The sequence below is a fragment of the Temnothorax nylanderi genome, unplaced genomic scaffold (genome assembly GCF_030848795.1).
Source record: "Temnothorax nylanderi isolate EJ_2023f unplaced genomic scaffold, tnyl_v1.0 TNYL_tig0255_pilon, whole genome shotgun sequence".
In the NCBI taxonomy this organism is placed as follows: domain Eukaryota; kingdom Metazoa; phylum Arthropoda; class Insecta; order Hymenoptera; family Formicidae; genus Temnothorax; species Temnothorax nylanderi.
In genome coordinates, this window is record NW_027249317.1 from 44,992 (window position 1) to 64,737 (window position 19,746).

General features: G+C 35.3%; 1 protein-coding gene across 1 annotated transcript in view; it reads left to right on the forward strand.

Moving 5' to 3' along the window:
* Window positions 1–278: 278 nt before the first annotated feature.
* Window positions 279–19,746, forward strand: part of Uvop (ultraviolet-sensitive opsin) — a 155,232-nt gene continuing 135,764 nt past the window's right edge. Inside the window, exons 1-3 of the mRNA XM_071718536.1 lie at window positions 279–793; window positions 1,033–1,248; window positions 4,271–4,652. Coding sequence (XP_071574637.1) covers window positions 570–793; window positions 1,033–1,248; window positions 4,271–4,652 — 822 coding nt within the window. The 5' untranslated portion in view covers window positions 279–569. The remainder of the gene's footprint in view (window positions 794–1,032; window positions 1,249–4,270; window positions 4,653–19,746) is intronic.

Genomic DNA, 19,746 nt, shown 5'->3' on the forward strand with positions numbered 1-19,746 from the left:
AACTATTAACTAGTGTTATTAATGTATATTTAGTATTGTGTATGTATATATTAATTATTTTTCGAAATAAATCAAAAATTTTACTTCTAGGATCATATTAATTATTTGTACACACCAGATAACACATTTTTACAAATTATTATAAAATTTTTCCTATTTAAATTTATTATGGACACACATTATAACATAAGTATTTCTATACAATTTCTTAAAAAAAAAAAATAATAATAATAATAAAATAAATTATTTTTAATGAAAACTACTGAATATTCTTTTAATTCAAGAATTCTCAAAAACTGTTCAATCACAATCAACGCTTTATCAATAGGGATTCTGCTACTATAATACATAATTCGATTTAACTGACGTAACACAGCAGCATACATACGGTGACCATCAGCAAATTGAGGATTATCTTCAGTTGATCTTCGTCGGAAGCCATTTAAGTTTGGATTTGGATGGATTAAGGTTTCATGAATTTGTGGGATTGAAGTTCTATGATTCCGCAACGCATATAAAGATTCAACAATACAGAGAAATAAAGTAAAGCTAGACGCTACCAAATCGACATGTTCAACGGAAGTATTCATTGGGAGGCAAGAATTCTATCAGCAGGATCACCACGATTGTTGGGATGGAATATCCCTGAGGAAGAATTGGTCTATATACCGGAACATTGGCTGATCTATCCCGAACCCAATCCCTCTCTTCACTATCTGCTGGCCATTGTATACATACTCTTCACTTTTGTAGCGCTACTCGGAAATGGACTGGTTATCTGGATATTTTGTTCGTAAGTTTCGCATACCATCAGTTGAATATTAACAATAATATTGTCTAATTTAGATAATAATGCTGTACGATGCAGATTTCAACAATAAACAAAATCTTTTAAGAATTAATCTTTATTTTCCCAGATATCTAGTTATGACTCTTTATTCAGTACATTATAATTTAAAAATGTCCAAACTTAGCATGTTATTATGTCGAATGTTGTTTATATTTTATATCAAAAATTTTTTTTATTTTTAGAGCCAAATCACTAAGAACTCCTTCAAATTTGTTTGTGGTGAATCTGGCATTTTGCGATTTCTTCATGATGCTCAAGACACCTATATTTATATATAATTCCTTTAATACCGGATTTGCTACGGGTCATTTAGGATGTCAGATCTTTGCCTTTATTGGATCGCTTAGTGGAATTGGAGCTGGTATGACAAACGCTGCCATTGCATATGACAGATACAGGTATTGCAGAATCCTCATTAAGTAAAACAATTAATTAATACACTCATTATACAACTAAGAATTTTCATATAATTAAAAAATATAAATTTCAAAATAAATCTTAAAATTTTTAAACAGTGTAAATTAAAAAATCAAATCTTAAATTATTTAGACTATGTTTTTAAGCTACGAAAGTTATTAAAAGTTTACCTATTACTGATTTTAAGCTTAAAATGAGTCATATCAAAACTATATTTTTTTGCAATGAGTACTGGTTTCACTCAAATTTTTCTTAATATCTTAAGTAATTGATTATTTTAACACAATCAAATTGCTCAAATAAATTATTAACTTTGTTCGAACTTTATTCTTTTTATTTGAAACTTAAACACTTTTACTTACTATTTGAACAGTTTGATCACACAATTTTGTTCCAATCTTTTGTTTAAATCTTAATTAAATAAAAATTATATCACATTATTGAATACAATTATATGTATATTACATTCCAGCTAATAAGGTGACGTCAAAATAACGTGACTTTGGATTGTAAACGTTATTAGTAACATGAATTAGACGTCATTTTGACGTACTTGGGATGTAATTATGCTACAGTCTATTAACGTCATTTTTGCAACATCATAATGACTTTGAAAAGTGAAGTAAAAATAACGTCTTTTAGTTGTCTTAAAGACATTTTTTGGATGTTTTATTGACATTGGGTGAAACAAATAAGAACGCAATATTATGTTTTAATACATTTTATATTAGTACACGATGTTGAAAATAATGCATTTAAAAGTGTGTGCCATCTTTCTGTAAGAGTGGACTCCACGATACAACTGATACAAGTTATGCTTTACTGTGATTTATGTACTGTTCTTATACTACTGTTCATCATATTTTACGTACGAGAAACAGATCTCATCGGAAGCTATCTATCGGATGTCAATATTTGGGAATACACACAAAGCACTATATATTCTATATATTAGCACTATATATTAAGACAATACGTCTTTTTAATGTAATCGTAACGACGTATTATTTTAGTATTTAAAATCACATCAAAATTACGTTCCATTTAATCCTTCGAGGCCACACTGGGTGGCGGCCACCCAGACAAAAATTTAGGCCCAATATTTTTAAGATAGGCTTTATAATCAGTGTTCCTTCACCCAGGATTCTTAGTTTGAGTCGCTCTCTTGAAGATCCATACAGTAGAAAGGCTTTAAGCCATGTCAATTATGTTTAGTAAACAATTTGAAAATTATTATAGGTGGTGACCATCCAGGTATGGCCTCGGTGTATATTCCTTATCGCGACCAAAAATTACAACATTTTTGTTTATCGAGTACATTTCGGGTTTTGCACCATACATATTTTTGAACAACACCCTTAAAATGTTTCATGAATTTTTACGTGCACATTAATTGGAATTATGAGACTGAATCCTGGGTGCCGACTACTGAGTGTCGTCACTATTAAAATAGAGGTGTAACCTCGGAGGGTTAAGTCACATAACGTTGTCGTCATCAAAATCACGTATTTTTTGCGTTATTTCGATGTTGTCTTAGCTGGGATATACATAGAATGTATTAAATTTTATTAATGATGTATTGATTCATGATATAATATCAATGCTATCCTTGGTGGAAAAATGTCTCAGAATTTTTTATACTATTAATTAGAATTTCTATAAAAATTTTCAGATTTCTCAGAATACTCCGAACTTTTCAGATTTTTTATATAAATTGAAACATTTTTCAGAAAAAGTCAGACAAAATAACAGAGTTGGAAAGTAACGCGTTATTTGTAACCCCGTTACCGTTACAAGTACTTGGAAGTTTTAATCGATCCCCTTAGGGTTACAATGCTCATCCATCACTACCCTTCTCCTCTCACTTAACCCTTTGGACCAACGACTTAACGTCTCTTCCCGAAAGACGGAGCCCAGTTTGCTCCGTACAAGAGTTTTTCTTGCACGGAGGGCGCAGCTTTCGGAAAATAAATTCCATGTTTACGTGCTCAAGTGGACTCGAACCTGGTTTCTCAGATTACGAGTCTGGCGCTCTACCACTAGACCACACTGCCGCCCTCCGTTACAAGTACTTTTTTTTTGGTAATGGACTGGTAACGACGTTACTTTTTTCTTTTCGTAACTGTAATGGTAACGTAGTTACATTTTTTCAGTAATAGTAACGAATATTTAACAGTTACTTTTATCGTTATTTTTTGTATTTTGATATTCGACGATATTCATAGTCTGTTATATTTAAAATCGTCCCAAGAATAGTTTTAAGATATTATAAACTAATCACAAAGCCGTTATTAGTATAAAAATAAACTTTATGAATACCGGCTTTGATGCCGCGCTCTCGCCACTGTGCCTTTTCGCATTAAAATTTTTAATACAATTAAGGGTACAAAAAGTATAACTTTGGCTGTATTTATAAATTTAATAAAAAGTAAAATTTTTTGCTTTTTAAGCATTATAAATTTCTCTTTAAATTTTTTGTGGTCTTGCGATTTAAAATATAAAATTTTATTGCTTTTATTAATATTTTAACAAAAAATATTACGAAAGTAAATTTTTTAGTCTGTAATCTCATTTTAGTATTAAAAAAGTAACGGAAAAAGTAACGAATCGTTACTTTTTAAGTAACGGTAACGGTAACGAAATACTTTTGAGAATCAGTAACCAGTAACGGCAACTAGTTACTTTTAAAAATTAACTTTCCTATCCCTGCAAAATAATAATAAAATACATATTTTAGATTAATCTTGCCAACACATCTTTGTAGAAATTTAAATAAATATGAAAAAATCTGTGCAATTTATCAGAAATTTTCATACAAATACTGAAATATTTCGAAAATTATCCAATTATTTCTGAAAGTATCTGAGAAGATTTATATATATTTTTCAGAATTTTTCATTAGTCTCAATTCTTACAAAATTTCTGAGAAAATATGAGAAATTTTTTCACCAGGAATAATTTATAAACACATGTTTAAATATATATATAATGTTATAAAATTAGTACTATAGCTCGGCCACTTGATGGGAAATTATCTCGTGGTCAAGTGTTGCTCTTTATCGTGCTCATCTGGACGTATACGATTCCTTGGGCCCTAATGCCACTAATGCATGTCTGGGGTCGATTTGTGCCTGAAGGCTTTTTGACGAGCTGCAGTTTCGATTATTTGACAGATACGCCAGAAATACAATATTTTGTGGCCACGATATTCACTTTTTCTTATTGTATACCAATGGTTCTCATCGTATATTATTATAGTCAAATTGTCAGCCATGTTGTTAATCACGAGAAAGCTCTTCGTGAACAAGCGAAGAAGATGAATGTCGAAAGTTTGAGAAGCAACGCCAGTACGAACGCTCAAACTGCGGAAATACGTATAGCCAAGGTATTCTCTACACACATCTCTTCCTTACACATATAATATGAATACATAGATAAATTTACATACGTATATATTACAAACAACAATATGATCTCGCTCGACTAAGCAAAACAGCTAAATAATCAAAAACGGCCAAATTTCGAGCAAATAAAGGATGTTGAAAATAAATTTAATAACTTCAATAAAAGTATACAATCATGTTAACGTTTCGAGCCTTACTTGGCCTTCTTCAGAACCATAAATAACGATGAATGACACATTAAAAATATCTCGTATCAATTTACAATAAAAGAATCGGAGTAATAAAAGAATCGGAATAGATCTCACCTATGAAATATGGACAGATAGTCAAAGTGAAGTCGGAGAGTACATCGTCGAATATTCGTCAAAGTTACATACAATATCGGCCGTATTCTTCATTGCATGACCCATGTGTGTCCATGGAAACCAAGTGAGAGTTCAATAATTGTATTGAAAAACCTTCTCTGTCGCAAACCAACTTAGTGGCAACTATTGTATATAAAAAAATTTTTTGAAAATCACGTAAGAAACAAAGTAAAATTTCTTTACTGAAAATAGACCAATAAGAGGACTCACATAAGCGGTCAATACAACAAGAACGAGGATGAATTCTTTCCATCATCTTACGAAAGCGTGTGATCCCCGCGAAGAATTACAGCTGACTGACAAAGTATTCACATCGCAAGGGCACAGTAACCAATAGTCATTGTTGTTAACAGACATTTAAGATAACAAATTCAAAATATCAAAATAGACATCGTCCAATAATTCGGTGTCCTTGTTTAAATTTATACCATTTGGCTGCTCTTTAATATAAATCATTTCCGCGATCAATCTTTTTTGGTAATTATGCTCAATTTCTAAAATGAGTGTATTATCCCAATCGAATGAATGACTGAATTTAGCAATATGTTCTGAGACAACTGAATGTTTGGACTCATCCAGTCTAATATTGTTTTCATGTTTTTTCAATCTGGTATGCAATTGCCTCTTAGTCTGACCGACATAAGAGGCATCACAATCCTTGCAATAAAATTTGTATATCACATCGCTGTTAGAAAAATAGGAATTCCTATCCTTCTGGACCTTAATGATGCTACTAAGTTTATTAAGAATACGATATCCCACAGAATTTTCTGATTTATTTACAGCTGAAGCAATAATTTCCGAAGTAGATTTTAAATATGGCATAACAATAAAACTCTTTTTTTGTTGGGAACATTCAGAATCATTACAAGTGTTATTGTTATTCTTTAAAGACTGAAGTTTCCTCAATCTCTTATTAATATATAAGAATATTAAATCAATAGGATACCCATTTCCAAGTAATACGTTAATAACAAAAATTAAATTTTTATTGTAAAAGCTAGGGTGTGACAACATGATTGCTCTGTCCAACAGACTATAGATTGTTCCTATTTTATGTTGGATAGGATGACTCGAAAAGAAAAACAATAGTCTACCCGAGAAAGTTTTTTTATGAAACCAATCTGTTATAATCATGTTGTTTCTAATCAGCATCAGATCCAGAAAGCTAAGGCAACCATTTTCCTCGTATTCAACTGTAAATTTGAGTCTGTTGTGGTAATTGTTAAAGTGATATACAACATCTTGAACGCTATCCCTTGGAACTGTCATAACAATATCATCAACATAGCGCCTGTAAAACGATAGACGGATATTCAATGTGCCCAAAACCCATTCCTCCAAGTCTTCCATAACAATGTTGCCTTAGCTCTGGATTTGATGCTGATTGTTAGAAACAACATGATTATAACAGATTGGTTTCATAAAAAAACTTTCTCGGGTAAACTATTGTCTTTCTTTTCGAGTCATCCTATTCAACATAAAATAGGAACAATCTATAGTCTGTTGGACAGAGCAATCATGTTGTCACACCCTAGCTTTTACAATAAAAATTTAATTTTTGTTATTAACGTATTACTTGGAAATGGGTATCCTACTGATTTAATATTCTTATATATTAATAAGAGATTGAGGAAACTTCAGTCTTTAAAGAATAACAATAACACTTGTAATGATTCTGAATGTTCCCAACAAAAAAAGAGTTTTATTGTTATGCCATATTTAAAATCTACTTCGGAAATTATTGCTTCAGCTGTGAATAAATCAGAAAATTCTGTGGGATATCGTATTCTTAATAAACTTAGTAGCATCATTAAGGTCCAGAAGGATAGGAATTCCTATTTTTCTAACAGCGATGTGATATACAAATTTTATTGCAAGGATTGTGATGCCTCTTATGTCGGTCAGACTAAGAGGCAATTGCATACCAGATTGAAAAAACATGAAAACAATATTAGACTGGATGAGTCCAAACATTCAGTTGTCTCAGAACATATTGCTAAATTCAGTCATTCATTCGATTGGGATAATACACGCATTTTAGAAATTGAGCATAATTACCAAAAAAGATTGATCGCGGAAATGATTTATATTAAAGAGCAGCCAAATGGTATAAATTTAAACAAGGACACCGAATTATTGGACGATGTCTATTTTGATATTTTGAATTTGTTATCTTAAATGTCTGTTAACAACAATGACTATTGGTTACTGTGCCCTTGCGATGTGAATACTTTGTCAGTCAGCTGTAATTCTTCGCGGTGATCACACGCTTTCGTAAGATGATGGAAAGAATTCATCCTCGTTCTTGTTGTATTGACCGCTTATGTGAGTCCTCTTATTGGTCTATTTTCAATAAAGAAATTTTACTTTGTTTCTTACGGGATTTTCAAAAAATTTTTTTATATACAATAGTTGCCACTAAGTTGGTCTGCGACAGAGAAGGTTTTTCAATACAATTATTGAACTTTCACTTGGTTTCCATGGACACACATGGGTCATGCAATGAAGAATACGGCCGATATTGTATGTAACTTTGATGAATATTCGACGATGTACTCTCCGACTTCACTTTGACTATCTGTCCATATTTCATAGGTGAGATCTACTCCGATTCTTTTATTACTCCGATTCTTTTATTGTAAATTGATACGAGATATTTTTAATGTGTTATTCATCGTTATTTATGGTTCTGAAGAAGGCCAAGTAAGGCTCAAAACGTTAACATGATTGTATACTTTTATTGAAGTTATTAAATTTATTTTCAACATCCTTTATTTGCTCGAAATTTGACGGTTTTTGATTATTTAGCTGTATATATTACACATTCAATATAATTATCAGGAATATTCTCTACTTATTCTGTACATAAAAGTAATAAGATACAGTTATCAAAAAATCAATAATTACCGAGATATTTTATATTTTATTCTTACTATATTTTGATATAAAATATGAAGTATCTTATAAAATATTTATTTTTGGATAATTAATTTTAATATTTTTATAGAATAACAAAAGTACATCAATCACTATAAAGAAATACATAGTTGGTTTAAAAGAAAATAGGACGCAATTCACAATATGCAATTATACACTTTTTAAAAAAATACTTATATATTTTCTTTATATCAGTTGCATTATTGCTTCCTCATAGAGAAAGCTTTGTTTTCGTAAAAAAATTTTTTTTTATTTGTTTTTCTGAATGTGTTCAGAATGTTCTAAAACGTCGAAAAATTGTAATTTTAAAAAATGTCTGTATGTATGTATGTGTGTGTGTATGTGTGTATGTGTGTATGTGCCAAATTTACCGAAATTTCTATAACTCCAGAATTAATCAACCAAATCTTAACGAATTGTATATGAAATATGGATAGAATTTTCCGGGGAGTGCTATAGAATGTATAGTTTTTCGTTATCTATTTTCTGGAAACCGATTTTAAAAATTTTTTTACCCGTAAGAATTAGAAAAATTAAAAAATCGGTTTCCAGAACATCGGTAACGAAAAAAATACACACTCTATAGCACTCGCCGGAAAATTCTACCCCTATTTTATATGGTTTTAATACAAATTCGGTCCAATAGTTTTTAAGTTAATAACGTTTTTTTTAATTTTTATAATTCTTACGGGTGATGCACTCCCTGGAAAATTCTACCCCTATTTCATATACTTGTGGTAAAAATTCGGTCCAATAGTTTTTAAGTTATTAATGTTCAAACATACATCACCCGTAAGAATTTTCACCCGTAAGAACTATACATTCTATAGCACTCCCCGGAAAATTCTACCCATATTTCATATACAATTCGTTAAGATTTGGTTGATTAATTCTAAAGTTATAGAAATTTCGGTAAATTTGGCACATACACACATACACACATACATACATACATACATATATACATTCTATTTTATATATGTAGATATAAAGATTTACATATTTAAAAAAGTCTTCTTATAACAAAAAAAAATAAATCGATGATGACTTTGAGAGTTCAGGCTACATGATCCATATATAGACTTCGCAAATGGACCTTTAATCGCATATAAAGTTGGGTCGAATCAACTTACTTGAGTGAAAAATACAACGCGATATTAAAAATAATTTTAAAATGTGTAAATTAGAAAGTTGTACATTACTTCCGTAAAAGAATTAACTAATCGAGTGAACCAAATAGAAATAAAAAATATCTACAATTAGTAGAGATTAATTTTACTAAAAACATTAATTATTTAATTGATTTTTGTAATAGTATATCATAAATTAGTATAACAGATATTAGTCACAGTAAAACTTATCACAATAAAAAAATGGAGAAATGGTGCAAGTAGAAACTTGCACATTGCTTCCTCATGCAATTGTTTACTTATAGTTCTTAAGCTTTTATTTTATTCGATGCATAATTATTAGTATTTATTTATTTGTTTTGGCTTCCTCATAGAGGAAGCTTTGTGAGCGAAGGTTTCTACTTGCACACTTAAAAACTATGAAACAATGTGCAAATTTATAATTTACATACTTAAAAATTTTTACAAACTTAAAACGAAAAACTACACACCCTATAGCACTCGCCGGAAAATTCTACCCCTATTTTATATGGTTTTAATACAAATTCGGTCCAATAGTTTTTAAGTTAATAACGTTTTTTTTAATTTTTATAATTCTTACGGGTGATGTATGTTTGAACATTAATAACTTAAAAACTATTGGACCGAATTTTTACCACAAGTATATAAAATAGGGGTAGAATTTTCCAGGGAGTGCATCACCCGTAAGAATTATAAAAATTAAAAAAAACGTTATTAACTTAAAAACTATTAGACCGAATTTGTATTAAAACCATATAAAATAGGCGTAGAATTTTCCGGCGAGTGCTATAGAGTGTGTAGTTTTTCGTTACCGATGTTCTGGAAACCGATTTTTTAATTTTTCTAATTCTTACGGGTAAAAAAATTTTAAAAATCGGTTTCCAGAAAATAGATAACGAAAAACTATACATTCTATAGCACTCCCCGGAAAATTCTACCCATATTTCATATACAATTCGTTAAGATTTGGTTGATTAATTCTGGAGTTATAGAAATTTCGGTAAATTTGGCACATACACACATACACACATACACACATACACACACACATACATACGTACAGACATTTTTTAAAATTACAATTTTTCGACGTTTTAGAACATTCTGAACACATTCAGAAAAACAAATAAAAAAAAATTTTTTTACGAAAACAAAGCTTTCTCTATGAGGAAGCAAAATGGTGCAAGTAGAAACTTGCACATTGCTTCCTCATAGTTTTTAAGTGTGCAAGTAGAAATCTGCACATTGTTTACTTATAGTTCTTAAGTGTGCAAGTAGAAACCTGCACATTAATTTAGTTTTTAAGTGGGCAAGTAGAAACTTTCTTAAAATTTTTAAGTATGTAAATTATAAATTTGCACATTGTTTCATAGTTTTTAAGTGTGCAAGTAGAAACCTTCGCTCACAAAGCTTCCTCTATGAGGAAGCCAAAACAAATAAATAAATACTAATAATTATGCATCGAATAAAATAAAAGCTTAAGAACTATAAGTAAACAATTGCATGAGGAAGCAATGTGCAAGTTTCTACTTGCACCATTTCTCCATGTTAAAGTAATGTTATGATGGCACACCATTTTACTTTTTAATAGCATAAATAATATTCTACTCGATATAAAAGTTTTAAAAAATAATTGTTTTAAGAAAAATGGCGACTCTTACTAATGAATTAAAATTATGTTGAACATAATAAAAATTGGATGAATTACAATTATGTCGGGATATAATAAAAATTCGGAATTATTTTTATGTCCCGACATAATTTTAATTTCACGAATTAAAATTATGTCTGGACATATATAAAATATAAAAATAATTTCGAATTTTTATCACGTTCCGACATAATTTTAATTCATCCAATTTTTATTATATTCGACATAATTTTAATTTCGACATTAAGCAACGTTGTTTTCGAGGTTACGCAAACACGCGACGGCAGTCACATGTAGGTATTTTAAGAACTGTTAGCGCTACCCAGTGCTGCCAATGTGAAATGAAAATCACCAGCTCCGGAATTAAAATTATGTCGAACATAATAAAAATTGGATGAATTAAAATTATGTCGGGATATGATAAAAATTATTCGGAATTATTTTTATGTCCAGATGTAATTTTAATTCGTGAAATTACCCAAACAACAAAATATATCTGAGATATAGCCAGATATCTTTATGCCTACAATTTTAAGTCAAATCTGAGATATCTTATTTTCAGATATTCACAGAATATCTGCAAGACATCATTATATCTTTGAAAAAGATATCTCTGCAACATTTGCATTCGAATATATGGTCGATTTATAGTTAGCTCTTATATTTTATAAAGATCAACTCAAGTTTATTCGTAGCCAATAAAAATCCGAGAGGACTTGGACGCCGTACCGATTCGTCCTGGCGAAAGCCAGACGCCGCGAGGAAACTTCGAAAATTTTCACTCGGGCGGCGCGAAAGCAACTCGCCGCGAGGGGACTTAGAAAACTTTTTCTGGGGCTGCGCCGGAGGTAACGACCGCGGCGCGAAAGCAACATGCCGCGAGGGGACTCAGAAAATTTTTGCTCGGGCGAGCGCTAGTAACATGCGCTGCCGCGATGCGGCTACATGCGCCAGTACCTTCTCGTAAGCAAAAATCCTTGCGCACTAGGATAAAAGGCGAGCCTGTGAGATACTTGGCTCTAATATTTTTCGTGATACCTCCGAGATATCATACAGAGATGGCAAAATGCAAAATATTGGAATAGTATCGAAACATAATTTTGAATTTATTGCGAATTCTTATGAAAAGAACTTTTTCTATATTTGAAGAAAGACTCAGAATTGATGACATAAAAATGAATTTCTTTTAAACTCTTAAAAATCATTTTAGAACAGAGAATAAATACGGAAAAACAATTAATTTCATAAATCGAGAATTTAAAAAGAATTTTTTTCTTCTTGCTATTTGGGTTGTATATAACATATCTGCTTTTAAATGAGGCATAGATATCCGATATATATGCAGAATCAGATATTATATCTGAGATAAAATTATTATGGCTTTTTATAATCTTGGAGATGTCTCTGAGATATTCTCATGATATCATGCGCAATCAGATTCCGTCATTCAGATATCTTCTAGGTATCTTGGTGATATATTTTGCTGTGTGGGATAAAATTATGTCAGGACATAAAAATAATTCTGAATTTTTACTATGTCCTGACATAATTTTAATTTATCCAATTTTTATTATGTTTGACATAAATTTATATCATTAGTAAAACGGTGTGCCATCCAATTTTTATTTTGTTTATCAAATTTTAATTTGATGAATTAAAATTATGTCGCAATATAATAATAATTTAATGAATTAAAATAATGTCTGGACATAAAAATAATTGCAAATTTTTATTATGTTTCCGACATAATTTTAATTCATTAATAAGAATCGCGATTTTTCTTAAGACTATTATTTTTTGATCTTTTGTATTGAATGGAATATTTTTTATGCTATTAAAAAGTAGAACGGCTTGCTGTACAATTTTTATTATGTTCCGACATAATTTGAATTTATTAGTAAGAATCTATTAATAAGAATTAGTAAGAATTTATTAATAAGAAATATTGACATAAAATCATTATTTTCAAAAGTTAATGACTGTGGGGTAGACCTTGCTTCACCTTGCACAGTTTGTTATCCTATATAATATATCAAAGTCATGTGTGGGCGGGGGGGGCTCCGCCCCCGCACCCCCCCGTGCACTGGGCGGTTGGGTTGATATGGGTGGGCAGGGGGGCTTCGCCCCCTTCCGCACCCCCCCATGGACACGCCTTCGGCGTGCCCGGGTGGGAAATGTATTTCGCTTTAAGCGTGAGCGGGGGGGCTTCGCCCCCCTGCACCCCCCCATGCACGTGAACTTTGCTTTGTAACTTATAACTCACGTGCGGGGGGGTGGGGGTGCAGGGGGGCGAAGCCCCCCCTCGCTTACGCTTAAAGCGAAATACATTTCCTACCCAGGCACGCCGAAGGCGTGTCCATGGGGGGGTGCGGGGGGGGGGCGAAGCCCCCCTGCCCACCCATATCAACCCAACCGCCCAGTGCACGGGGGGGTGCGGGGGCGGAGCCCCCCCCGCCCACACATGACTTTGATATATTATATAGGATAACAAACTGTGCAAGGTGAAGCAAGGTCTACCCCACAGTCATTAACTTTTGAAAATAATGATTTTATGTCAATATTTACCACAATATCTTAGTAAATACAAGCGACCCCTAAATTTTATCAACAGTTTTGGATTCGGGGGGCAAAAATACATAGAATTTACCTCTTTTTAATTGATTTCTCGTTGGGGCCCTAATTGTAGACATTTACCAATATTTTACCAAAGCTACATTTTTAAACTTAAGGAGAAAAAAACTATGTACAAGAGTAAAAAAGTAAATAAAAAGCTACATTATGTTAACAATAAGAACTTAATTTAGTAAAAACAATCTTAATTTTATTTGTTAACAGTCACACAGTCCGAATTAAGCCACACCTAGGATTGACTGGTCAAAGTCCGAAGTGATTTTTCTTAAGTTTTTAACTTTGACCAGCCGTATTAGTTATTTCTAGGTTTGACTAGTCAAAAGCCGAAACGCAAAACTTATTTCGGGCTTTGACCAAGACGCTTGGTCGTTCCCCAGGATTGACCAGTCAATCCTAGGAATGCCCGCGTTTCGGGCATAACGTATCTTTGACCATAACGTATATATTACCCTTCTTCGAGTGCGTGAAAGGTCCTGTTGTGTCAATGGCTAGTTGTGCCCATGGTGTAAGTAAAGATCTCGTCATTGACGGTCCCTTTAATGGTTTCTGATCAAATTTGACTTTAAGACAGATATCGCAATCTTCGACACAAGACTTTACGTCTTGTGACATGCCTGGCCAGTAGTAATTTTGTCTTATGCGATTATACGTATTGTCTCTACCTAGATGACCTGCCTGTGGAGTTGCGTGGTTTTCACGTAGGACGTTTGGAACTTCGTCTGGCCTGATTACTTTTTTCCACGGGTTTTCATCGTCCATCAACATTTTAGCATAGTCTGGTCTGTGATAATAAAGTTCGTCGTTTTCGATCTTCCACTCTGGAAATCTATCCGGTTGTTTACTCACGAGTTTGCGTTTCGTCTCGTACCAGTCTTGATCGCAAATAGTTGTTAATTGCATTCGGTTCTGGGTTATCTCTTTAATAACTTTCTCCCACCCGAGTGGATCGACGTCAACGTCGTACATACGCGAAAGTGCATCCGGTGCTTCATTTGTCGTTCCGCGCCTATATTCGACTGTCATATTATGTTGTAAGAGATAGATTGCCCATCTTGCAAGACGACCTATAGGGTTTTTTAATCCATGTAGCCACTGTAGCGCTTGATGATCAGTGACAAGTTTAAAGGGCATTGCTTCTAAATAACAGCGTAATTTCTCAACTGCCCAAACGATCGCTAAGCACTCTTTTTCGGTGGTTGTATAGTGCAATTCCGCGCTCCTTAACGGCCGGCTCAAGACTTCTATCAAATTTTCTTTCTTAGTGTCGGGATCTTGCTGTACTAGGATCGCGCCTAACCCGGAGTCGCTGGCATCTGTATACAAAATAAACGGTTGACCCGGTATCGGCGTGTACAGTCTCGGCGCATTGGCTAATGCAGCTCTTATCTCATAGAAAGATTTCTGTTCAATTTCCGTCCATCTTCACGGAACCTTCGGACTAGTTAGCTTGTTCAAAGGTCTTTGTACTCGCGCGATGTTTTTCAAGTGTCGGTGGTACCAATTAACAAGATCGTTGAATTGTCGAAGTTGCGTTCTATCGCTCGGTACTGGGAAATCGAGGATTGGTTGTATTTTTTCCGGGTTTGGTCTCATACCAAATTCGTCAACAATATAGCCGAGAAATTTGACCTCTTTACAAGCGAAATTACTTTTCTCGCGATTAATTATTAATTTTGCCTCCCGCAGAACTTCGAACAATAGTGACAAGAGCGCAAGGTGTTCATCAAGGTCTTGACTGACTACTATCCAATCATCTAGATACGCGAACACTTGGTCGGCCCATTTACTCGGAAGATTTCTTTCTAAAATTAGCTTCTTGATTCGCCGTTTTAGTTCGTCCATTGAACGTTGGAACGTGGTAGGAGCTCCGGTTAAGCCATACGGCATTCTGACCCATTCTAGTAACCCCTTATCTTCGACGACGAACGCCGTGTATTTCCGACTACTTTTATCCATATGGATTTGATGGAAAGCTTCACTCATGTCTAGAGTCGAAATTATTTTAGCTGGATGTAATTGCGACAAGATTGATTTCATGTGTTGGAGCGGGTAAACTGGTTTAACGGTTTTTCGATTCACCGGACGATAATCTATACAAAATTTGAGTCCTCCGTTCGCTTTCGGGGCCACGATTGGTGAACACGCCCAATCGCTATTACTATAAGTTACGTAGGGGAGACCGGGGCCTAACCGTCGCCGGGGTTGAACCGTCAAATCAAATATCTCGGAACCTGTATATTGTGCGAACTCGCTATTAACATTGTAAACGCTGCTTATGGTACCCATGTGACCAACGGAGTTTCGGCAGGTTATCTGCCGTGTTATGATTTTTACGAGGGTAAACGTGTTTTCGGAAGGTGAAAGTGAAATTTTCTGCGCGTGGAAATTTTGTAATATCTGCAATAATATTTGCTTTCCAAATCTCAAAGTACGTGATTATAAAGAGTAATGCATGCTAAACACGAATCCAGTGTAGTTTTTTCATTATCGTTGATGTCTAATATTTCGTGGGCGATCAAACCTGAAACTTGTGCTTGGGGCTTATCCGTCAGTAAGCACCCGGGGTTTATCCGTCAGTCTCGTCACTGTGGCGCGCCGGGCGCACGACTTCGGCTCACGGCGATTTCAGGTTAGGTTTCCCTCGAGCGTGATTCTGTCTTCCCTTGCACGTGCGTCAGTTTGTATAGGAGGGAAATGGTACGCACGTATCGTCGCAAAACGGGTGTTTTGGCCGACCGAAAAGATGGCGGACCGTTGTTTTCGAGATCGCTCGCGCTCACGGCACGTCGGCGAGGTACGGCGAGGCACGGCACGGCTCTGAGATCCCGCGATTTCCGCGCGAGAGTTGACATGCCGCGCGCGCGGTAGATCGTCCCGACTCCCGGCCGCGGTAAATCGTCGTTGTTGGTCGTTGTGTTAGTGACAGTCGCGCGTGCGACCGCATCGTCTAGCGTTCGCCGCATCGTCTCGGCGTCATTGTCGCCGCCGTTGTAGTGGTGGTGGTGTCGGTGGTGGTCGTCGTCGTCGTCGTCGTCGTGGTGGTGGTGGTGGTGGTGGTGGTGGTGGTCGTGGCCGTCGTCGTCGTCGTCGTCCTTACTCCGTACAAAGCGACGTAAATCACAGAATCCCTGGGTCCTGACGGAGCGATTCCGACGACGTGTCGTCGTCGGCGCGTCGAGGAATCGGCGCGAGGACGCCGTCGATTCCCGTCGACAAGGAGCAACTCAAGAAGGCAGTTCTTGCGGTGAGAAAAGATAAAATAAAAAATGCCACACAAACAGAACCGCAGCCTTCGACGAGCAGTGGGCGTAAATCGAAATCAAGGAAGCAGCAGCGGTTGGATTCTGACGAAGATTTGGATAATACGTGCTGCGTGTGCTCAAAGAAGTTGACAATAAACAGAGCATATGGGAAACAGTGCATTGCGTGCGAGCGTAGGGCACACAACACATGCGTGCGCTTGTCAGGATCTGTATTCACGTGCCTAAAATGTTTTATGGAATAGGTAAAACAATTATTTTTTAATAAATTTTTATATTTTTCTCTTAAAAAACAATTATTAAAATGTATCCTATCATTTTTCAGGATTAGATGTATATATATGTATTAAAAATGCAGTGTGACGGATAAACCCCGGGGGGGGGGTGACGGTTAAACCCCGGCATTTTTGAGATTTCAATTTTTCCACCGTTGTCGTTTTTTCTCTATACCGGTTAAACAAAGCGACGTAGATAAAAATTTCCTATATAAATTTTGTAGCTAAAGGTTCACTCTTTACAGTGGTATACCACATTTAACTAAAATTATTTATTTTCTTGTTAAAAATCGGCACCGAAAAAAAACTGACGGTTAGGCCCCGGTCTCCCCTATCCCTTTTTCCAGTAACCGATCGACTTCTTTATTAATAAACTCACGGACAACCTCGCTTCATCGATAAGGTTTCTGTCGGTGTGGAGTAAGGTCGTTTAGTTCAATGACGTGTTTAGTTAAGTCAGTCATTCCAGTAGATTCTTTATCAAATCTCGCGAATTCAGAGTCGAGAAAGTTTCTTAATTTATTCGTTTCGTCAACCGTCAAGGTTCTTAATTCCGCTCGTGTAACGTAACGTTGTGACATTGGAATATTTACTCCCCTCTAATGTCCAAGTTCTTGTCGTTGGATTGGTTTTAACTTTAAATGACATCCAAAAATCCATCTCGAGGATTAATTCACTTGATAGGTTCGGGAGGACGCTAAACCATTGTGGGCCATAAACATCACCCACATCGATTACGAAAGACGTGTCCCTTTTAGTCTTGGAGACTGACTTATCACCTAATCGTACTCCGTTTCTTGATGTCGAGTCTGAGGAAAGGTCTTTAATTTGAAGGTTTTTTACTCGTTCATATGTTGCTTGACTCAAGTACGATTTTTCACTTCTCGTGTCTAATATTCCACGAATTTTTTCGCCAAAAATGGAAATCTCTATTGGTATTCTCATGACTTTATTCGGCTCGACCAGACCGTTATTGGCACGAAAGATTCGTCGCTGTGTCAAACGATGAACTAAGTGGGGTCGCAAACCGATTGGTCTCTAGGCTTTCAATTTCTCAATATCTAACGCGTTCTCCCGAGTAATGTCAGTAGCTGTTTCAGGTGTTTTGTCCGTTACCAATGTTGACAACTGTACCATTTCTTTGTAGGGTTTGTCTGAAGTAACTACGTCCAAGTCATTGTCCGACAGTTCTGACTCGTCTGTTAATTCGACAATTACGTCTAATTTAATTGACGAGTCATTTTCGTCAGTTTTTTGATCCTGTACGTGAGTTAGTATCGTTGTATCTGCGCGAGTGTTTAATTTATCTAATAACTTAGTTTGCTCGATATTAATTTTAATTTTATTTTTCTCATTAATGCCCTCCGTAACAGTAACCTGAGGTTTGATCACTGTGGGCGCTACTCGTTTCCCGAACGCGTTGGGCAATCTTTATTTATGTGACCTTTGCGTCGGCAAACATGTCATACAATCTGTCGATCAGCCGTACACAAACGTGAAGCGTGTCCCGTTTCGCCACAATTATAGCAAAGCATTTTACTCGGATTTGGAACGAATTTCATAGGCGATTCTTTTGACTGTTCGTTAGAATCAACTGTCGATGTTTTACTGTTTTTTTTTTCAAAACGCGCGAGATTATGTTCGAGTCTCTGTTTGACTAGAGTCTTAAAATTGTTCGATGAATTCTTTTTGTTGGTACGATTGGTCTTTTGTTGAAATGGCGTGCAAATTGGTTACGTCACTGTCTTCGTCCTCTATTGGTTGGATGTCGTCCTTGTCCGTATCGTCTTGCAAATATTTTAATTCCGTTTTAGCGGCTCTATCACGTGATCCCTTTTGTGTGTCGAATGATCTACGGTATAGGTAACTGCGCTCGTTTATGTAGTGCAAGAACTCATCGTAATCGTTAATTTGCAAGTTGAGGACTTCGAAGGTTAACCGTGGATTAAACTTCACTAGAATCTGTTTTAGTTGTTCGCGGAAAGATGGAGGATGCCGCATCCTCTCGAAGATGAGGCGCGCCCGACAAGTGAACTCCGCGATTTTCACCCTTTTCGAGTTTTAAATTGTGCACCTCTAAGAACAGAGCACCGTTATCCTTCTTTACTCCCCATTGAAAACGGAAGGCTCGCGCAAAGTCTTTCCACGTCCGCCAACGTTGTTTATTCAATAAATACCAGGCCCTGTACGGACTCTCGAAGATATTAGACAAACATGGAACAAACAAGTCTTTGTTTATTCCACTCACGCTTAGCTGATCTTTTAAAATTAACAGAAACTGTTCGGGATTTTTTTCAGTTTTAGGGAAAGTGATGTTCCAGTTACTAACAATTCGCCTGATTTTCATGGCAGAATTGAATTCTCGATCGTGCGCGTACGAGGGTGAATTTCCGCTCCCGCTATACCGATTTGTCGAATAATTATCCCTTCTGGGTCGCGAACTTCTATGTTCATTGAGTCGTCGTGCGTCGTCGTCACTGTCACTCGATTCGGTACTTCGCCATGATAGGGCCCCCCTTCTAGGTGTTCCTGGACATTCTTCGCGTCTAGGTTGAGAACTGAACATTAAATTCTCGCGGCGAGACAATTCACTTCTGTTTTGTATTATTTGTCGGTATTCTTTGTTAGTTACGTAGTTATCTTCACTTACTAATTCGCCTTCAGGTGTTAATCGCGTTATTGTTAATTTAACCATGCCGTAGTTACGTTTGAGTTTCGGGAATTATGTCGAACGTCATTTAACACTCTCATTTGATTCACGTCTGGTGATCGAGTGTTCAGATTGACCGATTTTCATCACCG